The sequence below is a fragment of the Mus caroli genome, unplaced genomic scaffold, assembly GCF_978045245.1.
Source record: "Mus caroli unplaced genomic scaffold, Mus_caroli_1 scaffold_2, whole genome shotgun sequence".
NCBI lineage: Eukaryota > Metazoa > Chordata > Mammalia > Rodentia > Muridae > Mus > Mus caroli.
In genome coordinates, this window is record NW_028227257.1 from 176,097,203 (window position 1) to 176,124,285 (window position 27,083).

The following is a 27,083-nucleotide window of genomic DNA, read 5'->3' on the forward strand; positions in this document are numbered from 1 at the left end:
ATAAGACAGATTCAAGATTGTGGTAGCTATCTTCTCATATTTAAATAAATTTTAAAAATCATATTTTTTAAAATATTTGAAAGTGTTTTGAACATAAACATTTACCATCAAACTTTAGATATATTTAAAATAATTTAAAGGTTTATCTGTTGGAAGTTAAGCATACAAAATAGACATGATAAGAGTCATATCATTCCATGATAAAATTACAATACTAAGGTTTTCCTTAAGATTTCCTGGGTGTTGCTGGAGGATTGGATAAATGGCTTTGTGGTTAAGAGTGCTTACTGTTCTTGCAGAGAACCCACATTTGGTCCCCAACACCACACACACACCTGTAACTCCAGGTCCAAAGGACTTAATTCCCATCTGACTTCCAATGGCTCATATACACAAGCAGTACACACATACATACACACACACACACACACACACACACACACTCACACACACATTTTGTATGTCAGATACTTAACTTTCAACAGAGAAACCATTAAAATATACTCAAGCATCTTTCTCTATCTATCTATCTGAAACAAATACATACTTTTATTAAAACAAAACACAACACAACACCACACCGTGGAACAAATGAACTCTTTATTTTCTTATATTAACCAGATAGATTTATACTAACCTGCATATTATAAATTCTCTCGAAAATACTAGGTTCTTTCTTTTCCATACTTAAAATCTAGGTCCTTTGTTTTCCACCCACACTCATTTTAACAGCACATGGTCTTTCCAATTAATAATCAATTGTTAAGCCGGGTGTGGTGGCGCACACCTTTAATCCCAGCACTCGGGAGGCAGAGGCAGGTGGATTTCTGAGTCGAGGCCAGCTTGGTCTACAAAGTGAGTTCCAGGACAGCCAGGGCTATACAGAGAAACTCTGTCTCAAAAAAAAAAACCCCAAAATAATAATAATAATAATAATAATAATAATAATAATAATAATAAATTGTTAGGGGTGCTAGAGAGGTGATTCAGTGCTTAAGAGCACTGGTTGCTCTTCCAGAGGACCGGGGTTTGGCTCACAATCATTTGGTTCTAGGGAACCCAACACTTACTTCTGACCTTTGAAGGCACCAGACACACATGGTAGAAACACATTCATGGTAGGCAAAAAATTACTCATACACATAGATAAATCTAAAAAAAAATCAATGAGCTAATTCAAATATGTGAATGTAAACTCATCATCCATCCTGCTGACTCAAGCACTGAGGCTGCAGAACAACAAGAAGGCAGGCCTGGTTAAGGCTCTGTAAATAGTGCTTCTGAGATGATGTCGGGGCTAATCCGACTCTTCTGTCCCCTCCCTGCACACTGGCATTCATCTATCTCATTTGAAACCTCGGCATTTCTCCTTCCTTTGGAGGAGAATAGAATACACTTGCCCCAACACTCACACTATATTCCTTCATTGTACCCAAGTCACTTCAGTGAAACCCATTGAATATCCCAGTGAATTTGCAAATCCACCTTTCTCTCTGCCCCCCCCCACCTCTTTTGTCCTGTAATAGGTTTTTTTTTTTTTTAAATGGAATTTAACAGTCAAGTGTGGTGGCACATGTCCATAATCCTAAGAGACAAAAGCACAAAGACTGCCCATGAATCTGAAGCCAGGCTGGTCTACATAGTAAGCTCCAGGCCAGGCAAGACCATATAGTGAGAGTCTGTCTCAAAAACAAAAACAAACAAAAACAAAACAAGGGGCTGGATGATGGCAGCATGGTTAGGAGCACTGGCTGCTCTTCCAGGGGACCTGAGTTCAATTCTCAGCACCCACATGGTGGCTTACAACCATCTGTAACTCCAGTTCCAGGGGATCTGACACCCTCCTCTGGCTTTCACAGTATATAGATATACATGCAGGCAAAGCTCCCATACACACAAATTAAAGCAAAACAAAAAGAACCTTTAAAATCATATATAATTTACTTATTGAAGTTATTTTTTATCTTGACATCTCTCTCCCAGGGAAATGTTAAGTATGGAGATAGTTTGCCTACATTCTAAGGTAGTTCTTGGAACAAAGTTAGTATTCTGTATTCATATGTGTTATATAAACAAATCTCATTCAAGTATGCTGTTAACATGTATTCTAAGATGCATATTATCCCACCATATTAAAGAAGTACCATCCCCCTCCTTTAAAAAAATAAAAAGATTCAATCTCAGGGCCTCATCCGTATATACTAATGGCTTTTTGACTCACTGAACCATCTTTCTAGCCCTCCAGTAGATGTTAAATATTTCAAACATATCAAACTATGAGATTTTATATATATATTATACATACACAAATATATATGCATACATATATGCACATAGGTAAAAAGAAACATTAAAGCCTTAAAATATATATACATATACAAATATATACATATATGTGTATATATGTATGTAATAGATATGTGTATATATATGTATGTGTGTGTATATATCTATATATATATGTGTGTGTGTGCATATATATATATATATATATATATATAGAGAGAGAGAGAGAGAGAGAGGCTTTAATGTTTCTTTTTCTACATATCTGCCTGGATTTTTCTAAGACTCGGTCTTGAATTTATCTCATATTAAAAGTAGATCTTCCTATCTCAAAAGATCTATATTAAAGGTGGATCATTCCACTTCAAAGATGCAGATTAAAGTGGGTCTTCCCACTTGAAGTGATTTAATTAAGAAAAAAATTTTGGCAGGGCAGTGGTGGCGCACGCCTTTGATCCCAGCACTTGGGGGGCGGAGGCAGTGGATTTCTGAGTTCAAGGCCAGCCTGGTCTACAAAGTGGGTGCCAGGATAGCCAGGGCTACACAGAGAAACCCTGTCTCGAACACCCCCCAGGTCCCCCCCCAAAAAAAAGAAAAAAGAAAAAAATTTCAGTCTTGTTAATTCCAGGTGCAGTCAAGCTGACAAGCAATAATAGCCATCCCAGTGTATGTATGTGTTCTTCTTTCTCCAACTGACTGAACCTACTTGGAGGGTTTTCCTGATCCAAACAAAAGTGATGGCATTACTCCCATCTTAAAGTAAGCAGTAACCCATAAGTAGGTGCTTTCGGCTGTATTGGGGATCTTTAAAACAGCTTAAGGACTCAAGAACAGTTTGTCTTTCACACTGTTTCAGGTAATTAGTAATCTTAATTTTTGTTTCATGTAGCAGTGAACTGCTCCATTTCCTCAAAGTACTATAAAATGCATAGCTCATAATGAATTTTACCCTCCCTTCATTGCTTCATAAAATAAAACTCCTTTCATTGTGAATAAGACGGTAAGTAAAATAGCTCTAAACTCACTGCCAAGTCCTGGCTCTCTGGATTGTACATGATATTGGTAAAATGGCATGTGTTGTTTAAGCTTACTGAAAGCAGACTCATATCCCAGACTCAAGCAGGTTTACTTCAAGTATCCTCTAAGACTCTGTTCTAGGCAGGCTGCCCCTCTTGGCTCTATAATGGGGAAAAGAAATAGAGCATGCAGGCATAGGCACTTGTGCCCTGAGAACAACTAGAACAAGGATTATTTCCAATTGATGTTACTGTTATTTATTCCATTATTAAAAATGCCTGCAGTGTGCCAGGAGGAGTGGTGGGACAGGCCTTTAATCGAAGCACTTAGGAGCCAGTTAGCTAGATCTTGGACACTTTGGAGGCAGCAGATCTCAGTATACACAGCAAGATTCCAGTCTCAAAACAAAACAAAACAAAACAAAACTGTAGTGGAAACAAGCAGCATAAATTGAGCAATGGGAAATTTATCCAGGAAGAGAAATTTAATCTGAAACTCCCGCTGACTGTCAGTTTCCCTGGTCCATTTTGTGGATACTTCTAAGTGTCCAGTTTGATGACATTATCTGTTACTATTTGTTCTTTAATTTAGAAACCTTACCTGAGGGGATACTCTGCTCTGCCTTGAGACTTGTGATCAGGAACTGACTGCCTTCTCTGGGCTTCTCTAGTAATTCTGCTGGATGTCAGTAAGCCCAGTATGATGATGCTGTCTTAGCTCTTCTCAGTGAGGCTACTCCAGTTGTCTCGGCCTACTCTGACGACGTTTGTTATTTATCTGCTGTTTCTATAAGTCTACTACTTGCTAGTTATTGTTATTTTGTTTTGTTTTGTTTTTTCCAGACAGGGTTTCTCTGCGTAGCCCTGGCTGTCCTGGAACTCACTTGTAGAGCAGGCTGGCCTTGAACTCAGAAATCAACCTGCCTCTGCCTCCCAAGGGCTGGGATTAAAGGCGTGTGCCACCATGCCAGGCCTTATTTTTTGTTTAATAAGCTCATTCATTTAAAACAGAAAGCACAGCTATCATAAATCACTCTTGGGACAATACAGTTTAGGATACTTTGTCTTTTCACCTAGGAATATACATACAAGCCTAAGTGAGCTAAACTGCAAAATGTAGATAGCATCAACCATTTGAAAGTTACTAAAGTAGAAAACGAAGTATTTTAGTCAATTTACAGAGCACATTTTCCCTTTTCCCCCTTTCTCCCTCCTTCCTCTCTCTCCTCTCCATCCCTCCTTCTTCCATACCAGGGATTTGAATCTAGGACCTCATTTATACTAGGCAAATAACCCGGCTCTGGTCTTGCTTCTTGGGACAATGTCTTACTAAGTTGCTAAGATTGTCCAAACTCTCCCCAGGCCAGGGAGACCCTGAACTTGAGAGTTTTTTGATTCACTAATCTCTGAAACAGCTGGGATTATATAGCCCTAGTGGCACTAGGCCTGGCAAAGAGTAAACGTCTGCATCACAATACAGAGAAAAAAAAAAATCTACTCAGTTTTCTGAAAAATAAATGAGAAATAATTTAAGATCCTTCTTCTCACAGCTGAATTCTAAATATTCTGATAGTGATAATTACTTATTAACCAACAGTAAATAGTGAGCAATGTAAAGACAATTCTCCTAAAACAATAAAACCTCAGCTATCCTTCTAAGAATCACAGACTTATAGACACCACTTGCAGTTAATGATCAGTATTCAGTCACTAAGCTCAAGAAATACAAAGACCAAGAACTCACATGTACTTGCTCCCGAGGAGAAAGTCTTCCTGTATTTTAATCCACTAGTGAGTTAGCCTTCTAAAACACTGGCTAGTTTTGTGTCAACTTGACACAGCTGGAGATATCACAGAGAAAGGAGCTGTAGTTGAGGAAATGCCTCCATGAGATCCAAATGTAAGGCATTTTCTCAATTAGTGATCAAGGGGGAAAGGCCCCTTGTGGGTGGTGCCATCTCTGGGCTGGTAGTCTTGGGTTTTATAAGAGAGCAAGCTGAGCAAGCCAGGGGAAGCAAGTCAGTAAAGAACATCCCTCCATGGCCTCTGCATCAGCTCCTGCTTCCCGAGCTGCTTGAGTTCCAGTCCTGACTTCCTTTGGTGATGAACAGCAGCATGGAAGTGTAAGCTGAATAAACCCTTTCCTCCCCCAAGTGCTTCTTGGTCATGATGTTTGTGAAGGAATAGAAACCCTGACTAAAACACCCCCCTCTTCCCCTTTTTCTCCCTCAAAGGCAGAATCCTTCTGTATAGCTGGCCATAAATTTGCTAACTCTATAGGTGGAGCTATATTAAACTCAAAAACCTTCTGTTTCAGCCTACCTCATTTTTTTATCTAAAAAAACTGAAAAAAAATTTACTGTTGAACGCTATTAATTTTAATCTCTTCTCAAAGCTGCTTTGGAAAACACTGAATATGAAAGAATACTATTATAGCTCCATTTAAAAAGTGGAGGAACTCTGAGTTCCAGAGCATTTTCTTAGCATGTGTAAGACCCCAGATTTGATTCTCGGCACTGCAAAACAACAGCAGCAATTTTACCACAGAAAAAAATTACAATAGGGGCAACAAGGCCTAGTGGGAAATGGCATTTGTCACCAAGTCTGACAACTCAAGTGTGATCCCTGGAAGCCAGGGTGAAAGGAGGAACAACTCTCACACGCTGTCCTATACCTTTCCATGGCCTACCTGAGCTACACATAAAATACATAAATATGATTCCAAAATGACAAAATATAATAAAAGACTGGGGTCATTTTCTCTGGAAACCACAATCAAGTCCCTTTCTATAGTGCTGACATTCTAAATAAAACAGCGCCACCACGTGGTATAATTTACTAATAGAGGTAGAGGAGCAAGCAAAACAAAAACAGAAACAAGTCTGATTCTTTCCATTTTAAGTTTAGTGATGATAGAAACCCAATTTGAAAGTCTCATAAAAAATATCAAAAACCAGCTGGGCCTTTAATCCTAACACACATAGGCAGAGGTAGGTGGACCTCTGTGAGTTCAAGACCTGGTCTACATAGTGAGTTCCAGGACAGGCAAGGTTACAGAAAGCCCTGTGTGGAAGAAAGCCAGTGTGATGCATGTAAAGAGAGTTGTACTGACACCACCTAACAAGATCCTGCACCTTTACCTCTCAGCACCTGGCCAACTTCATGTGGCTTCAAAGGCACTAAAAGAACACACGACAGCAGTATTTAAAATAAGCAAAGAGATCTTTAAAGCCCCTTCTTCCCTGCGTCTCACTGTAAACTCAAAGCCTAGCTTAGGTAAGTGACCCTGGGGATGATGAAACGCTGCAGAACTTGATCTGGATGGCAGACACATGCATATTTAAAGATTAAATATTTCATGTAAAAATTTCTATTTTCTCTCTGAATGTGGTGTGGCTATTACAAATACAACACCACCACTTCCTATTTGCAAATTTGCAAGTCTTTACAGAAAGCACTCAAGTGCAGGCCCCTGCTAGGAAATGGGTGAATCTTGAAAACATTATGCTACAGGTAAGAAGTCAGGTATAAGGGGGGTCAGGTGTTTCTACTTAAAAAGAATTCTCCAGTACAGTCATTTTTTGTTTGTTTGTTTTGATATGTCAGCCATATCCTTACATTTTTAGTAACTTATTTTTATTTCATGAGCATTGATGTTTTGCCTGTTCTGTTTCATACTGCAGTTACAGATAGTTGTGAGCTGCCATGTGGGTGCTGGGAATTTAATCTGGGTTCTCCAGAAGAGCAGACAATGTTCTTAACTGCTGAGCCATCTCTCCATCCCCAAAAGTTCTTATTTAAAAGGAAAAAGAAGGATAAAGCTCATTAAGAGTTCAGCATTTTCCTCAACAAAATACACTGGAAATCAATTAAGCTCACTACCAAGATGTACATATACTCTATGCACTTCTATACTCATAGTCAGTAAATAACTAGTAAACGACCTACTCGTTACTACTGTTGCTAGCATACCTTCAGCCTGGTTATGTTAGATGAAAGGAATCCCAGCCACTCTGTAAGGCTCCATCCTTAGGGAGGATGATGAATAAAGTGTCATAGAAAGGAGGAGCCTTTTAGGACAGGAGGCTGAAGCAGAGATATGCATGGATGGCTAAGGAAGCCAGGATTCTAAAGAGATAATAAAAACAACATTCTTGCTTTTTCTCTTAAGCAAGTTCAAGCCTATATTATATGATCCAAACAGCTCAAAAAGTAACTTTTTACCCCTAATACTTCTTTCTCAGCCCAGACTAGTCTAACCATCCATACTAAACCTCTCCCTCCCTTTCTCTGTTTCTCTGTTTTTCTGTCTCTGTCTCTCTCACACACACACCTTTTAAAGAGTACCAGGTATCTCTCTTATTCAAGAAATAATAAAAGTTTCCAAATGAATGGCAATGAGGAAACTGAGCCATTAATGACAAGAAGAAGATGCACTGCCAGGAACCAAACCATCTTCTTCAGAGGCAAGCCAAATTGTACAAGTATCAAAGAAAAAATGATAAAGTCACCACATGTTAAAACTACAAAATATCTAGATCCACACTCAAAGGCCAAAACACATATAAAGTAACAGAATAAAATAACCTCAAAGATAGAAATGAATTTTTATTTTTTTTTTTATTTTTTTTTTTTTTGGTTTTTCAAGACAGGGTTTCTCTGTGTAGCCCTGGCTGTCCTGGCACTCACTTTGTAGACCAGGCTGGCCTCGAACTCAGAAATCCGCCTGCCTCTGCCTCCCGAGTGCTGGGATTAAAGGCGTGCGCCACCACGCCCGGCAGAAATGAATTTTTAAAAAGGCCAAAATTTATAATAGTGAGACAATATAATTAATGACAGATCTAAAAGCTAGGGAGAGCTTTGGTAGGAAAAAGACCAAAATTAATAAACCACTAACTAATATAATCAAGAAGACAAAAAGGAAGTACAAATATAGCTTTGTCAATCACAGGAAAAGGCTGGGAAGCCTGAAATGGTTAAATATGGTATATTCGTAAAGAGAAACACTGCGGTCTTCTAAGAATGAACAAGGGAAAGCTTTCATACTGAGAAGAAAGACATACATAAGAGGTTGGAAGAACCTATATTTGTTTTTCTTGTATATGCAAAAGAAACCTGAGGATACATGTAAGAATCAAGACAGTGGTTTTCCACTAGCAGACATGGAAACTGGGTGAATGGACAAGGGATACTTTTTTACTAAAAGACCCCTGGCACTTTGTTTTGAGAATGTAACTTATTTTTTAAATAGCATATAAAACCAATTCAAATATTTTAAAACAAAGCATTTTGTTTTGGTTTGGTTTTCATTCTGAGACAGGATCTTGCTCTCTGACCCAAGGTAGTCTTAAGATAACTGTGTATCTGAGGTTAGCCTCAAACTTGGAGCAAGCCTTCTGTCTCAGCCTCTCAAGTTCTAGGCTTAAAGGCTTATATGCTACAAACCTCAGCAATGTACAGTTAGTTCAAAACCACTTCTTAGTATGAGAAATGTACAAAATTCAAAGCTCTTGTCCTGTCTCCTAAAAAGCTGATTGTTTTTCCAGTCTGATGACAATACTGTAGGCAGCAAGTCAACAACTGGAACCTAATGAACCCCATTTCTTCCATGAAGACATGCCAGAAGGACCCTAAAGAGCACTACATTTACACAGGGAAATAAGAACACTGTTCTGCTTACAGCTACTGTACTAAGGCTTACAAGGTAAGTCACCATTCCCAATATAAAAAAAAAAAAAAATCTCATATGGTAGAAAAAACTCCACTCCCAGGGGTGAAGAAAACAGAGTATTTAGCAGGTCACTCTATAGAATCACTCTATACACACCAGGTCTTTACAAGAGGAATTAGAACTAAGATTGAATCTGAAAACAAACGCAAACTGCATAAAAAATGGCATTAAACATGTCACATAATTGTATCAACTTCTGATGCCAGGCATTGTGTTAAGTGCTAGAGATAAAGTAGCAAATAGGGCCTCCTTCTGCAGCTGACAGTATACAACAACACACTATCCTTCATATATAGGCAGGATTCCAAGATAGGGATTGTGCTATGCTATGGCTTGAGGCCACGTTCTTTCCAGTCTCTGTACACAGACTGCTGTCTCCCTAGACTTGCCTCCTGCTCATCCTTGTATAGAATCCTTGGCATTCCTACGACACAACTCTTGTTTCATAGAACCTTCTCTAGTTAGTTGCCCTAGACTAAATCTTCAAATTCTACTTGTTCTCTACTTCAAAGGCTTTTTTCTTCTCAGCTAAGCTCAGTTCTTAACCAAGGTGCTGAAGTGCTCTGGCTCTAGTTGTGACACTGAATACATGTTACTGTAACTAAGAGCTCAGTTGTTTTTTTTTGTGTGTGTGTGTTTTTTTGTTTGGGGGGGGGGTTTGGTTTGGTTTTTTGAGACAGGGTTCCTCTGTATAGCCCTGGCTGTCCTGGAATTCTCTTCGTAGACCAGGCTGGCCTCGAACTCAGAAATCTGCCTGCCCTTGACTTCCAAGTGCTGGGATTAAAGACGTGCGCCACCACGCCCTGCTTTTTTTCTTCTTGATAATGAAACTAAGAATTATTCATTCATCTTCCCTATACATTTTAAGCTCTATACAAATACAAAAATGAAACCAATGTGTTCACTATTATATTGTATTTTTTGTAATAGTTACAACATATAGCTGACCACTAATTAATTATTTAATGATTAGATTTTAGAATATACTTTTTCAATGTTTAAGTAACCAACTTAAACTATTATATTAAACATTTAAGGTAATATTAGACAATGAAGTCCAGTTCTCAGAGTTTTAAAATGTGACACAATTTTTTTTAAAAGGTTTTGAGACAGGAGTTTAGTATCTCAGGCCTAGACAGTCTAAGCATCTGTGGATGATCCTCCAGGCTTTTTCTCTCTCAAGTGCTGGGATTAATTACAAGCTTATACCACCATGCCAGTTGTCTTTCTTTCCTATTTTCTTCTTTCCTCTAAACCAGTGGTTCTCAGTCTTCCTAAGGCTGTGGCCCTTTAATACAGTTCCTCATGTTGTGATGTTCCCCAACCATAAAATCATTTTCATTGTAACTTTGTAAGTGTAGTTTTGCTACTGTTGTGAATCATATTGTAAATATCTATTTTTGGATAGTCTTAGGCAACCCCTGTGAAAAGGTTATTAGACCCTTAAAGGAGTTTCGACCCACAGGCTAAGAATGCTACTCTAAACTCATAAGTGCCCCCTGTTTTCCAGTCCGCGTTTCTAACAGAACTGAACCATTGTAACTTTCTACCCAGGGTTTTACAGATAAATTTAGTTCTAAAAGAACAGACAATAGAACCTGGGAGTCAGCTCACTTGGTGCACAAACATGAACTTGAGCTTTACCCTCTGCACTCAGGTAAACAAATGGGTGCTTAAGGATCTTTTTCTTTCTCAGATTTGGGTGGAGGCATCAGAATACAGAAAAAGAAGTTGGTCTTTTATAGGTAAACCACATTACAGCGTGGTTTCTTTTGTTAAATAACATTTTTATTTTGTACACTAACTTGTTATATTATAAAAATAAGTCTAAATAATTATTGATACATGCCTTCAAACAAAAACACATGAAGAAAGCATAAAAGCAAGCATTTCTTCCTATAAGGTAAAAATCACCTGAAAATTAGTTCAAGTGCGTTGGCACGAGAACTTTAATGGAAAAGGTATTTGTCCCCAAGTTCAATCCCCAGGACCTATATAGTAGAAGGAGAAAACCAACTCTCTGGTTGTCTTCTGATTGCTACATGGGCACTGTACCAAGCATGTGAATGTGGACACGTACACCCAAAAACAAAATAGGTCAGGAATATGAAATTATATATGTATGTAGACTTTTAAAGCAATCCAAGACATTGGGGGAAAATAGTTGCACTTTCTTCAATTCAAGGTGTATATATTATCTCTGTTTTCATTTGTATGAAAGCAGAACCTCAAGTAAAGCCTTAATATTTGAGATTTTTCTCTTACTTGTACATAAGATAATGGTACAAAGTCAGTAGCACCTTAGATTTGATAAAAGTGTATGACTTCAAATGTTATGGCCGTAGACAACATAAAGTCATCTTTCTAAATTATATTATCTCACTGTATTAGTACTCCTTCTCTCTCCACCTATTAAAATTGAAATAAAAATGTTCATATTTACACTGCTGAGGAAGATTTTAAAGAGTGGCTAGAGAGATGGCTCAGAGGTTTACAGCAATGGTTAAGGACATGGGTTCGATTCCTTGCACCCATCTAAGGCAGCTCAGCACTGTGTCTAACTCCAGTTCCAAGAGATCCAACTGCCTCTCTGGCCCAGATGGGCAGCAGAGGCACATATAATACAGCATATACATGCCATCAAAACACCCATAACCCATAATAAAGATAAAAGTTTAAGTAAAGATTTGGTTTCACTGAAAAAATTTTAGCAGTACTAAAGTAGCTCTACTCTAGGTATCAGTGGACTAGAAAATCTTCAATAAAATCCTTATCTTTGGAAGCAAGATCCAATCTTAACCATGCTGTAAACTATCATTTCAGGTTTATTTATTTAATTCTATTCAACATGCATGAGTATTTTGAGTACATGTATGTATATGTACCACATGTATACCTAGTGCCCACCAATGTCATGGCACAATAGAGCATTAGATTAAGTCCACTGAAACTGGAGTTACAGACATTATAAGCTACCATACATGTAAATGCTGGGATTCAAACATGGGTCCTCCTCTGAAGAACAAGTCCTTATAACCAGAATTATCGCAAGTCCCAACAAACTTGGTAATTTTTACTGAGCAGGAATGAGCAGGCACAGTGGCCATGCCCATAATTTTACTGTTGAGAAGTTTAAAGCAGGAAAAACCCAACTTTGAGGCAGACTGGGTCATACAGAGTTCCAAGGCCAGCCTCAATATTTAAGATCTTGTTTCATAAAAGAATAATCCAATTACAAAAATGGACTTCCTTCAGATCTAGGTAAAAGTCTGAATAGTTCTAAAAGGCACAGGTAGAGATTTTTAATTACAATAACAGCATCCAAATTCTCTGTGTTACGTAACTGAGTACCTTGCGTTACTAACAACACCATCATTAATGTAGCTTTCAATTTTAATGAGTGAAATGTCTATGCAGGATATCTCTTCTCTAACATTATAGCTCAAACAATATGAAAATTTTCATTTACACTTAAGAGTTACATATACTAACTTACCATCATATCTATACAAAATATAAACTTTTCCAAAAAACTTTACAAAATTTATTTTATTTTCCTCTCAGAGGGGAAAAATATAAACCAATTAACCAATTGCTTCTAGCCATTAATAAGTTTATTATTTCAGGGTTTTCTATTGTTTTATTTTTCTATTTGTTTGTTCTTTGAGCCAGGCTCTCTCTTCATAGCCCTGGCTGTCCTTGAACTGAACTCCACACTTTTGCCTCCTAGCAGTCTGACTCAGCCTCAGGGTGCCAAGATTAAAGATGGGTCTTACCACACCTAGCCACTTTCTTTCTTTTTTCTATTTTTTTCCTTTGTTTTGTTTCATTTTATTTTTACATTTTGAGAAAGGACCTCACTGTATAGGCCTGATTGGTCTGGAGCTCGTTCTACAGACCAGGCTAGTCTTCAGCTCACAGAGACTGAGAGCAGTGCCAATGCCTCGGCCTGAGTGCGCTCAGATTACGGCATATATATACCACTGATCCCAGCCTGTTTGGCTTTCTGAGGTAAGAGTCTCCCTGCACAGACAGCCTAGGATGTCTTCTAATGCTTATTCCACCTGCTTCACCCTCCTCTGAGTGTTGGAATTACAGCACGGAGCACCACACAGCAAGCGGTTTTTATTATTAAATATTTTATCTTAAAATAGCTTGTAAATACTAGAAGAAATACTTCCATCAGGACAAAACAAGACAAAAATTAATAAGGTCCTAGAAAATATGCTAATGATAATGCCTGTTGAGCTAATAAAACTAAGTCAAGAGATCATTTTAAAGAAACAACTCAGTAAAAATGTTAATCTTACATTACTACAAACAGATTACTATTCCAAATACTGACCTCTGCCTAGGGACGATGAAGAGCGCCCGCACCAACTTCTTCCTGTTTGCCTTTGTGTTCATGTTCATGCAAAAATCCATGGCTGCCTAAAGAGAAAAAAAATTGTTTTCTTAAAAAAGAAAAAAATCCTCAACTTAGCTACTAAAAGTAACTAATGTTTTAACTCTTCTTAAATACCCCCTAACAATTTTAAGACACAATAAGTACATCCCAAACTATAACATTAAGCCTACAAGTCTTTTCTCTAGATAAGTCAAAATATACATTTCCTACTTTTTAAAAAATGCAACTCTGTGTTGAGAGCAGAACTTAAAGGTAGCTTTCACACCCACCATGAGTATTTGGCAAGTAACTTTAAATCCAATCTACATCTGAAACAAATAAAGAAGTGCCAGGGTAAGGAGTCTGGGCTACAACCCAGCAGTGGAATGCTTGCTTAGTATGTTTGAGGCCCTGGGTCACGTCAGGGATACTTAGCCTAAGTAAAGAAAGCTACTAGTTCTAGTAAGGACAACCAAAACACAGTATTTAGGAACTAAAATATAACTAGTGTTTCATCAAAGTCTTAGATCTAATAAAAACATAAAAAGAAAAACAAGAAAAGGTTTACAGTCTAGAAAGTTCCTAGAAAACAGAAACATTAGTTAGCTGCTACAATTATCCCTGTATATCCACAAGGAGATTGGTTCCAGAAATCTCCCAGAATATGTAATTTACAGGTGCTCAAATTGTTTATATAAAATAGCAGTTTTTGCATATAACTTAGGTACATCTTCCCATATACTTTAAGTCATCTCTAGATTCCTGACAGTACCACAATAATTTATAATTGATGCATGCTTTATAAATAGGCCTAAGTAATGATAACCTAAACAAAAAGTGTATATACGGTTAGGACAGATGCAGTTTCTTCCCAAACTGTTTACTACTCTTAAGCTCTCACCTCGCTCATTCTTACCTCTAGCTCCCCCCCCCCCCGCCCCCACGTGGCCATGGCTGGCCCCTCTCTTTCTTTTACCTTCTCTGCCTTCCTACAGTAAAGCTCTAAAACCATATATGTATTTACTATACATGGTTGGTGGAATCCACAGAGGTGGAACCAGCAAATATGGAGGGATGCCTGTACTCACCTTACATTATCTAAATGAATTTAAGAAAAATAGACAAGGCAATAATTTTTTTGTGTGTACCTCTGTCCTGGAACTCACCCTGCAGACGAGACGTGGCATCAAATGCTGCCTGCCTCTGCCTCCTGAATGCATGGTGATTAAAGGTCTACATAAGACTGTTCTTACCATAATTACCAAAGGCCAATTGGACACACACAGAAAGCTGTGTTAAAGTGTTCTACACGGGGGCTGGCAAGATGAGCCACAGGAATAAGAAAGAATAAGACACTTTCTACTGAGCTTGACAACCTGAGCTAAATGCACATTAAGAGAATCAACTCCCTTAAAGTTATCCTCTGAACTACCTCGAACAGTGCTCTAGTGCACCCCTCCACACAATTAATAAATGTAATAAAATTTTTTTTAATATTGCACATCAGAAGCAAAATACAGAATGTCAATATAGTACACACAGGGTTTATGTAAAATGAATAAAAATACTTGCATAGAAAAACTACCAGAATTAATATATTTGAGAGTATTTTTTAAAAAACAAGAATCTGGGCTGGTGAGATGGCTCAGCAGTTAAGAGCGCCGACTGCTCTTCCTAAGGTCCTGAGTTCAAATCCCAGCACCCCATGGTGGCTCATAACCATCTGTAATGAGATCTGATGCCTTCTTCTTGAGTGTCTGAAGACAGCTACAGTGTAGTTACATATCATAAATAAATAAATATTTAGAAGAACAAAAATAAACAAACAAGACTCCGGGCATGGTGGCACACACCTATGTACTCAAGACCCAGAGCAGAGTGGTAAATCTCAGGCCAGCCAGTGTCTGCCATATAAGGATAAGGTTGGTCATATGTGTTTGTTGCATGACAACGCACTAAGCAGCTTTTTAAGAAATTGTTTCAAATGCTCGAGTAAATAAAATAAAGCTCAATAATCACTGTTTTACTTTGAACAAAGACAAATTTTTTGATCATCAAATTCATGGGGGAAAATGAATGGCATTACTTATAGAAGTCACTTAAGAGAATACTTTGGGGTAAATTTTATTTATATACATATATTTGTACACATATAGTTATAAACTATGAGAAAAACTAGAGCATCAAAAGTGAATTGCTTTTGAGTGACTATAAACAAAAGTCAGTCCCCTTCTGTGAAGGAGACAATGTATGAACCAGACACTCACAGTGCGTTTTACTGGACAGCAAGTAAGCCACATCTAGTGATTGTGCCTATTTTCCCATCAGCAGATTGCAGGACAATAACACAATAACTAGAGAACACAAATGTGTCTAATTACTTAAGAAAGATTAGAGAAGCTACAGAGACGGCTCAGCAATTACGAGCATTGGCTGTTCTGTCAGAGTACCTGGGTTCAATTTGCATAAGGAGACTTACGAGTATCTGTGAGTGAGTTCTGGGCATCTGACACCCTCTTCGGGCCTCTGTGGGCACCAGGCATGCACATGGTGCACAGATAGGCATATGGGCAAAATGCCGTACACATAAAATAAAAGTAAATATATATATATATATATATATATATATATATATATTTTAAAGTAAATATTTTTAAAGGAAGAAAAAAATTAAAGCAAAAGATTAGAATGGTTGGCAGAACCAAGCAAAGTTATATTTTTCTCATTATTATATGTAGTGGTTAGTGAATCTGAGGGCAAAGGCACCTGGCACGAAGCCTCACCTACCAACGCCCAGAATCCTCACTATAGAAGGAAAGCAAGCCTTCGCCCTAAACAAGATGTGTGACAAAGGGGCTTACACACGCACAGTAACAAGATGTGCGACAAAGGGGCTTACACACGCACAGTAACAAGATGTGCGACAAAGGGGCTTACACACGCACAGTAACAAGATGTGCGACAAAGGGGCTTACACACGCACAGTAACAAGATGTACGACAAAGGGGCTTACACACGCACAGTAAGTAACTGTTTAAAACAAAACAAGTAAGTTTGAGGCCAGCCAAGTCACAAAGTGAGTTGCACACAGCCAGGACTATATAGAAACCCTGTTTTGGAAGAGAAAAAGAAAAGAAGCCTGGGTAGGAGTGATGGGTGGGGGAGGGAGGGAGGGAGAAGAAAGGGGAGGAGAGGGAAAGGGGAGGGGAGGGAAGAGAACCCCAGGTACCCAAGTTCCATTCCCAGGGCCCATTTTGTACCATTAACAACTGCCTATATGCAGGGACTTCATGCAGGGACTCTGACTCCCTCTTCTCGTTTCCATGGGCACCAACACAGGTCACATATATTCACACATACATATAGCATTTCTGATTGAGATAAGAACTAATTTATGTCAGTGAGGTGACTCAGTGGTAGAGTACTTGCCTAGCATGTACAAGGCTCTGGGTTCAAAACCCAACACCAGGAAAAAAATTCTTCTCAGTGATCACAATTCTCTTTTCCTTTTGAGCCAGCATTTTACTAGATTGTAATACACATACCACTGTGAGCATCTTTACACTCCCAGGTCTACCTCCATCTCGAGTGGCGGAACTGCACCATCACGGGTAGAAGCTACCACATCAGTCAGCACTGCATGGCCATTTACATGACTTAGCAATGTACACAGGTAACCAACAACAGTTTACAGCCGTGCATAACTTATAAATATACACATGATAGTCTTACGTTACACCATTTAACATCATAGAAATCTTCCATCAACTAATACCATGAATAAAATTTCTTCAAAAAAGAACTAGAGAACTATCAAGCTTTAGAAACTCTAATTTGATCTCTGGCAATAAATATTTTTAGTTGTTTTTCTTGAAGTAACAAACATAACTTGTCAACTTCCGAAAGCTTTCTGCTAATTAAGTGGATATGCTAACAGAATGGCAGTCTACGATGAAAACAACTTGTTGAGCCTGCACCTGTATCAAAGCAGCCATTTCCTTGAGACAATTCTGAGACACAGGTGCCTTACATGAATCCCCCGTCAGATTAAAAGGACATATACACGCGGACCGCTTATCTCAGATGTCACCTTGACATAGCTGGGAAGAAGCTTCAAATGGGGCACTGCCTCCATCAAACAGCCTAAGGGCACAACTGGGAGGCATCTTCTTGATCCCTATACCCCATCATCCTTAGGCAGGTGGGCATGAGCCACGAGCAAGACAATAATGGCTTCTGCTTCAAGTTCCTGCAGCACTGCAGTACCTGCCCTAACTTCCCTCAAGAATGACTAATAGCTTTCAGGATGAAAAGGAATTATTTTCTTCCCAAATAACTTCTTGGTCAATGTTTATCGCAGCAACAGAGAAGCAAACTAGAATAATACATGTCCACATACAATGGGCTGCAAATTCCAGACAAGCTTCAGTCTACACAGCAAGTTCCATGTTAGCCTGGGCTAAATAAATACCAAAGCCCTATATCTTACAAAGCAAACTAAAAATCTAATGATAAAAAAAGAAAAACATATATGGATGTGTAAGTTGAAATACAGTAAAATCACTTGTGCAGAATTAGCAAGGATATTACATGAAAGTTAACATTTTTAAAATTCTAATTCGTAGGTGTAAAGAATAAAATGGTGGGGCTGGAGAGATGGCTCAGAGGTTAAGAGCACTGACTGCACTTCCGAAGGTCCTGAGTTCAATTCCCAGCAACCACATGGTGGCTTACAATCATTTATAATGAGATCTGAATCCCTCTTCTGGAGTGTCTGAAGAAAGTTACAGTGTACTCACATATAATTAATTAATTAATTAATTAAATGGTGCTAATGCTTTCATTCATGTACAATGATAACATCTTTACAAACACCAAAACAGTAAAAAGGCAGGGTACTCTGAATATTCTGAAGAGAGTGGCTGCCTTAGGTGCCACTGGGAATCTACACAGCATCCATCTAAAATAAACTCTCATCTAACAGCACATGAAGGCCACTGTATGAAGGGGAAAGGTGTCAGGCCAACAGGAATCTGGAGCTATACTTCTAAACAAAGAATGTACAACTAGCTCTAATTTTATCTGTATTTACTCTGGATTCTCACAAAAGACTCCTGAAAAAATGGTTCAATGGTTTGCAACAGCCTGAAAAAAACACTGATAGTTGACACTGTAAGACTTGTCAAGGTCTATGTGCTGTTGTAAAATTATATAAGGATAAGAATACCTTGTCAAAGAGCTATAGGCAGCTGAGGGATGCCGAGATCAGAAGCAATCCTCCTCCTGGAAGAAGCCCCCTAACTTCCTGTATGCATACACATACATTTAATAGGAGCAACTAAAGAGAAGGCAAGGAACTTGAGAGTATAAGAGATGACAACATAAGAGGAGTTGGAGAGAGGGAGGGAAACTATGTAATTTTAATTTTAAAAAATCAAATTTAATTAAACAAAAAATCAACTAAAAAAAAAGAGAAAAAAAAAAATACCTTGTCGATTAGGTCTCGGTTGACACAGTTGGGAAGCTGCTGGAGGAAAGCATCTACTATGAGTTTGAGATGAGATCCAGTGCTGGCTTCTTCATCTTCTTGTTCTAATATGAAATCAGTTTTTAGATAGGTTAAACAAAAAAATAAACGAAGGCTGTAAGAACAAGCATCCAACTACTAGTGAGCTGCGAAATGAACCACCTAGAGGATATATGTGTGGTATATGTACATATATGTGTGCAGATTTGTACACCTGTGCAAAGGCCAGAGCAGGTGGAGGCGAGACAGTGTCCAGTTTCTTCCTGAACCTGGAACTCATGTCTTTTGGCTAGGCTGACACCATCTGGTGCCAATGATCCTCCTATCTCTGACGAAGACAATGTTCACCTTGATATAAGTCCTGGGATCAAAACTCTGGTCCTTACAGCTATGTGGTAGTGCTCTTTACCACTGATACACATCTCCAGGCAAGAAAACATATTTTGTAAGGTAGTTCTAAAAGCGTGGGATATTGGGGACATGTCTAATATCATAATACCAAATCATTATAATACTTTAGATACTAGCTATAAATAAACTTTTACCCTTAAACATCCATACACAATAAATAAAAGAAAATCTACTCATTAAAATGCATATAAAAAAATCTAGTCTTTCTATCTGCCTGACATTCATGTTCTGCAATTAACAGCACTACCAATTCTTTCCTTTAAAGAACTAAGCCTCTCCATTCTGCCTAATTTTGAGGGTAGTCACTATCAAAGCACAGCATACTATCATCTGTTGGACCAACTGTATAAGCAGGGCATAGAACTAAAATCCTTCTATGATATTTATACACAGGCAGTTCCTTTAATATCATTAGCTGGTATGAGTTAGGTCTAGAGAATTCACTAGCCACATCTACCCCTTTCCTTACTGATAAAGAGAAAAATTTCTATATAAAAAAATGAAGTAAACAGAGGAAATTAGGATACTAATAGAAAGTATCCTTCTAATTAAACATCCTAACAAGGAATGGAAAGATGGCTCAGCAGTCAGCACTCACAGGAACTTCAGTTTCCCGAAGGCACATTAAACAGCCCACTACTACCTGGAACTCCAGCTCGAGGGAACCCAACACCCTCTCCTGTCCCTGTAGGCACCTGCATATATGCATAGCGTGCATTCACACGGATACATACATGTACAAAGAAATAAAAAAGTCTTTAAAAGAAAAAAAAATGCTAACAAACTCAAAAGTTGCTGGAGATGTAAGATCATTGGTATAGCACTTGCCTGGCCTTGGATTTGATTCCCTCATACTGCAAAAATAAGATTTTAAAAATAAACTAAGCTGGGCGGTGGTGGCGCACGTCTTTAGTCCCAGCACTTGGGAGGCAGACGCAGGTGGATTTCTGAGTTCAAGGCCAGCCTGGTCTACAAAGTGAGTTCCAGGACAGTCAGGGCTATACAGAGAAACCCTGCCTCTAAAAACCAAAATAAATAAATAAATAAACTAAAAAGAAAATATTTAGAAAACAATAAATGTATTTCTTATTACTAAATAGAAAATAAATCAATTTAAAAGACAGATAATATTAACACTGACACAATTTAATTCTCATCATTTCTAATTCAACAATTTTAGAGTAGCTGTCAAACACATTTATGGCAAGTGTCATAACAATGATAATAAAAGATCTAAAATATTCAAGGCTGGAGAGACAACTCAGTGTAGGTTAAGTACTTGTGATCCAAGTATGAGGGCTTGAGTTTAACTCCTCAGAAAGTTATGTAGGCCAGGCACTGTAGCACACATCTATCATGTCACACTGTTCCTGTGGGAGGAGACAGGGGCATCTCCACAATCACAGGCCAGGCAGCCTGGCCTAGGAGGCAAAGAACAAAATAGAGGCCCTGTCACAAAGAAGGTGAACAGCAGGCACTGATGGTCCCAGTTGTCACCTGAGTTCCATATACATGCCAACACACACACACACACACACACGAATTAAAATATTCAGGACAAAAAATATTCAGAACAATGTAAGCAACTTGTTGGGAAAACATTTTTAAAATATTTAAACATATTTATAATTAAAATATTTGTAATACACATGAGTGAAGGTATTATATCATGTTTTTGTTTTAATCCCAGGTGTAAGGCTATGGGGCTGCTTTGACTGCCCACAGTAGCTGACTATGACTTGCCTCAAAGGCATGGTTTTGTCAGCTGCAGATAGTTTCTGTGACATTTGAAATTCTTAGAACTTTTCAGAGGGGATAACTTTTAGAGCCCCAAAGGCAAATTTGTAGCTGTTGGTCGTTTAGGGGGGTTGGTTGCTGTTTTTTAGTAGTCATGCTCAAAAAAGAAATCAATTAGATTTAGGGGTCTCTCAGTCTCCCCACCCCCCAATCTAGTGAGAGTGAAACTAAGGGAGGGAGGGAAAGGTAACAAACTTTAGCTACAATTAGTAAAGCTAAAAGTCACACAGTATTAAGTAACATCCTATTCTAAGTCAAAATCTACATTGTGACTAAATAAAGACAATAGAAAAATAAATATTTAAAAATCCAAATTAGTATTGGAGAGATGGCTCAGTAGTTAAGAATACTTGTTACCAGGGTTTGGCTCCCACCATCCACATGGCTTAGAACCATCCCTAACTCCAATTCCAGGGAATCTGACACCCTCTTCTGAATTCCATGGGCACTAGGAATACAAGTGGTTCACACATACAAGTGAAACACTCATACACATAAAATAAAATAAAAACATTAAGAAAACAACAGAGAATATAAAAGATCTGTATTTTAAGGCAAGAGTTCTGCGTAAAAAGATAACAAATGAAACCTGGTGACACAGTCCTTTACCTTGTTCATCAAGACAAATGAAACCTGGTGACACAGTCCTTTACCTTGTTCATCAAGACAAATGAAACCTGGTGACACAGTCCTTTACCTTGCTCATCAAGAAGTTTCTTTGTAAGATCTTCAGCTTCATCTGCACCTTCTAACTCCAGTGTATCATCATTAATTTCTAAATTCTCCAACTCAAGTTCCAAATCATCAGGACTTGATGCCTCCTTATTATCCTTTGGTTCTTTTGCCTCTGTTTAAAAACAATAAGAAAAGCATAATGGCAGAATATTTGTCTAGCATGCAGGGGACCTTGGGTTCAATGTAGCAAAAATAATCAAAATATATAAAAACAAACAAAAAATATTTTTTTTAATTCAAGGTTAGTTCAAAATCCTGCTCCAGGGCTGAGGAGGTGGCTCAGCGGCTCAGAACACTGACTGGCCTTCCAGAGGCCCTAAGCTTGATCTTCAGCATCCACACTGAGTTCTCGACTATTTGTAACACAGTCCCAGGGGACCTGACATCGCTTCTGGCTTCTAAGAGAATTAGGTGTGCAGACATGCATTCAGGCAAAACACCGACGGATTTTTTTAAAAAAGCAACACTTTTTAAATCCTCCTACAAAAAAACATTTAAAAATTCACAAAATCTATATAACTTCTCTAATTTTTTAAATCCTGATACAAAAAGTAAAATTAGAGAAAGATTGGTAAGTCTATATACCTTGGATTAAAAACCTAGGTATATATCTGGCAAATCTGAATATAAAACAAATTGAGGTTTTTGAGACCCCAACTTCTACAGTTCTACATATCATTTTTCAATGGAGAGAGGAAAGAAGGGAAAAATGAAGGAAAGAACAAAGGGAGGAATGGAGGCAGGCGTGTGAGGATTGGTTCTAATGCTTTCTCTTAATCTGGCTCCCAGAATCACACGGGAATCTGTGCATTCAGATACTACAGGAAGCCTGTCCCCCTTTATTTCTGAGTGGGAAATAAAGTTGCCTATGTCCAATGATGGGGCAGGGTGAAAGAGGCGAGACTTCTGGACTGCATGGGCAAGAAGCCGAGGGAGAAGTGGAGAATCACTATGGCTTGGAAGCAGAGGAATTAGACATAGGAGCTGCAAGAAAGAAAGCAACCAGCCATGTAAGAATTTGGGAAAGTTGCCCTAGGGGCCACTCCCCTGATTTGGTCTGGGGTAGCAGAGAAATGATGATTTAACAAGTTGACTCAGAAAATTTGGGGCAGGGGAGATGCATGCTAAGCGTGGGGAGAATCAGAAATGCCCAGCTGTTGAACTAATCAGGGCCTACCAAAATTAGCTGACGAGCGTGCGTGAGTGTCTCATTCGTGAATCCAGAGGGCTCTTGGGTGGGTGGGGTGGGTGCAGTGTGGGCACAACCTGCCAGACGCCAAAGCAGTTTAACTAATTCACCGCTACACAGGCTAGCCTACATATTATCAGTCTATGCTAAAGATAGGAAATAAAGTTCGTTAGAGTGGTCTCACATAAGAAAGTGCTAAGTTCATGCTCATTTTCTCTCTCTCTCAACCATGTTTTATGTGTATGAGCATGTTGCCTGAATGTCGGTCTGTGCACCACTTATGCGCCTAGTACTTGCAGAGACCAGAAGAGGGTGTCAGATCCCATGGAACTGGAGTTCCAGACAGTTATGTGCTGGGAATCAAACCTAGGTTCTGGAAAAACAGCGAGTGCTCTTAACCACTGAGGTATGTCTCTAGTCCCCTTTCTTTTATTTTTAAGTCAGTATGATCTTTCCTAGGTTATGCAGACAGTAACACTGAAATGTGGTTTGATATAAAAACCAATTTAGTAGCAATATAGTAAAGAGATAAGACTAAATACAAAAGAGACCAATCAGGAAATTGGTTGGAGAAAAAAATGAACTTAACCAAAAATCCAAACCAAACCAAACCACAGAACCAAACCTTCAACAAAACTGGCAAAAAATGTTTATATGTGTAGAAGTAGAATGATAGGTAAATGTGAGTTCATCATGCTAGCTTCTCTTTTCTCCTTGAGATTTAAAAAAATCTAGTGTGTGTGTGTGTGTGTGTGTGTGTGTGTGTGTGTGTGTGAGAGAGAGAGAGAGAGAGAGAGAGAGAGAGAGAGAGAATGAATGAGAAGGAGAATGTATGTTTGTGCCTCATGCCTGTAATGCCAGAACTCAAGACTGATGCAGGAAGAGTAATACAGGTTCAAGACCAGTCTGAGATACATATGCTGTAGGCCATCCTGGGCTACAGAAAGAAACCCTGTCTCAAAAACAAATAAATAAAATTTAAGAACTCAAGGTCAAAATGTATACTTATGTACCCCCACACACAAAATAAAAATGTTTAATGTATACTTAAACCACCTAAAATCTTAGCAGTTTCATGTCTTCTAGCCTTTAGTTATGACACTCAATGCCATCCCACAGCGGTAAGAAAGAAAGCTCTAAGGACAGCTCTTGCTTTGTCTGAAAGCAGTATGCTCCCTCATTCTCACTCAGCAATCATTTGCTGAGGTCCGACTGTTAGCTACATACTGTTCTAAACACCAGAGATACAGCTTGACTAATATAAACAAAAAGCCACTTCCCAAATGTGTCTTTACTCCTCAATGTTTACTAATACCACGTTATCAAACACAGGTTAGCAAGATAGCTCAGCAGGAAAAGGAAAAGGCCTTGCTACCAAACCAACCCAGTTGATCCCTGGAGCCAAAGCAGTAAGAAGAGAACTGACTCCCGAAAGTAGTCCCTGACTTCCACATGTGGCTAGAGCACGTGTGCATACAAACAAGAAAAAACTAAAAAAGGACCTTCTTATTTTACAAAAAGCACTTACTGCACAGGGTTACTGCTCAGTGGTGAGGTGTTTGCCTAGCATGCCTCAGCCCCTGGTTAAAAAACAATGAAAATTTTACTCATTAGCTACTACGCATTCACAACTATGCTAAGCTACTGAATGCTGAGAAAAAAAGAAAAGCCTTAAAATGTCTCCTCTATTTAAGAAATGTGTAATTTGGGCTGGTGAGATGGCTCAGTGGGTAAGAGCACCCGACTGCTCTTCCAAAGGTCCAGAGTTCAAATCCCAGCAACCACATGGTGGCTAACAACCATCCCTAACGAGATCTGGTGCCCTCTTCTGGAGTGTCTGAAGACAGCTACAGTGTACTTACATATAATAAATAAATCTTCAAAAAAAAAAAAAAAGAAATGTGTAATTTATAAGAAGTTAACCTAATATTCATAAAGAAGTCAAGTTGGTACGGTGGGGAACATATTAGTAATGTTTGAGAGGAACAGGCAAGACTAGCTTACATCATACTAACATCTAAGATAGAGAAGTAAAGGTATGAGTACACATGATGACAACTAGGTAGTGTTCTAGAGACAACAATACCAATTTTAAACTGAATTCCAAACTCAGGTGTAGTGGCTATTCCTGGTTGTCAACTTGACTATGTTTGGAGTGAACTACAATCCAGAATTGGAAGGCTCACCAGTGACCCTTATCTGGAGGCTTGGAGATAGAAGTTTCTGATCTGGATCTTGGTATGGAGATCTTGAGGCATAGTGGCTATGGATTCCAGAAGATTAAATCTCCCAGTTCAAGGTCATCCGGGATTAAAGGTGTGGTGGAACACACCTTTAATCTGGGCTGCACCTTCTGCTGGAGACAATGTAAGGACATTGGAAGAAGGGAGTCTCGATCTTGCTTCTTTGCCTGCTTGCTGTGTGAGACTGAGTAACTGCTAGATCCTTGGACTTCCATTCACAGCTACTACTGAACCATTGTTGGGAATTGGGCTGCAGACTGTAAGTCATTAATAAATTCCTTTACTTTATAGACAATATCCATAAGTTCTATGACTCTAGAGAACCCTGACTAAGACATCAGTGAAAGCCTTTAAATCTTTCACTGGATGCGCATTGTATTTAAGAGGTAGAGAGAGAGAAAGATCTCTGAGTTCCAGGTCAGCTGGGGTCACATAGAAATCCTGTCTCAGAGGAAAATAAAATAAGATTGTTATTGGGCAGCACAGTGCTCCCTTTAACCCCAGTACTCCAGAGGCAGAAGCAAGCAGTTTTCTTCAAGTTTAAGGTCAACCTGATATACATAGAGTTCAAAGACAGCCAAGAACACAAAGTGAGACCCTGTCCAAAACAAACAAACAAACAAACAAATCCAATAACAAAACAAAAATGACAACAAAAAAAGAAAAGAATATCAATAAATAAGGAGGCTAGAGAGACTGCTAAGCAGTTAAGAGCACCTGCTGTCCTTAGAGGCCACAGGTTCAGTTCCCAGAACCCACATGGCAGCTCAGAGCTGCACATAACTCCACTTTCAGGGGATCCAACTTTTCTTGGTTTCTTTAGGACCTGAACACACATGGTCCATTTAAATACATGTATGCAACACTCACACGTAAAATAAATCTTTAAAAAAAGTGTTAGTAAAGAGAAAAATTATTCTGCCACTCCCTGGGCCTAGCATAATACAAATCATCACAGAGATATCTTATGAAGATAGGACTTGCCCCCCAAGAAACATGACACCCCTAGTCAGCAGGAAGTAATCTAACAAGGTCTACATCCCCTTTCCCCTCTAACCTTCAGTCTCACCTACCAACTATAGGGATGTTGGAAGGGATCAGGGTAAAATATGAGTTGGAAGAGAGGTAGATAATATAACGCAATAAAGTAGCCCAAAAAAGTCCACCAACAGCTGGGTGGGCAGGAGGACATATAGAAGAATAAATTCTAATCCCCAGCACCCATGTAGAAAGCACAGATTTGGCCACTGAAACCCATAACCCCATCACTACAGTAGTGTGTAGAAGACCCAGAATGATGACAGGGATCAGAGGAAGGCATGCAAAATGCCAGCTTAGCTCCAGACTCAGTAAGAGACTCTCTAGAGAATACCATGGAAAAGTAAGGAAGACAGGAAAAGTCCTCCTCTGACTTCCATATGTGGGTTGGGCCTGTACACCTACATAAAGTGTGCACACCGACCAACACAGCAACCACTGCCCTTCAACACTCTGATCCTATCATTTATTCATTTAAGCTAATGCTCATAACGCTAGTTGTTTTAAACACATACCATTTTGAAGCTCATTCCTACCACACAAAGGTCAGCTGTTACCTTGAGAACTGATCTTTGCAACGTGTGTAAGGTGGCTGAGCTGGTAAAGCATTCGCCCTGCAAGCTTGACAACCATGTTTGATCCCTGGAACCCAAATAAAGGTAGAAAAAGAGAGCTGACTCTCAAGTTGTCCTCCGACTTGCATGTACTACCCGCTGGCACACAGTA

The 27,083-nt window shown here is 38.8% G+C and overlaps 1 protein-coding gene across 3 annotated transcripts in view; it reads right to left on the bottom strand.

Moving 5' to 3' along the window:
* Positions 1–27,083, bottom strand: part of Upf2 (UPF2 regulator of nonsense mediated mRNA decay) — a 105,822-nt gene that overhangs the window by 53,926 nt on the left and 24,813 nt on the right. For all 3 annotated transcript variants that reach the window (XM_021185922.3, XM_021185904.3, XM_021185914.3), the window contains exons 6-8: positions 21,850–21,999; positions 18,906–19,009; positions 13,376–13,461 (exon numbers count right to left, since the gene is read on the bottom strand). In XM_021185922.3, the coding sequence (XP_021041581.1) occupies positions 13,376–13,461; positions 18,906–19,009; positions 21,850–21,999 (340 nt within the window). The remainder of the gene's footprint in view (positions 1–13,375; positions 13,462–18,905; positions 19,010–21,849; positions 22,000–27,083) is intronic.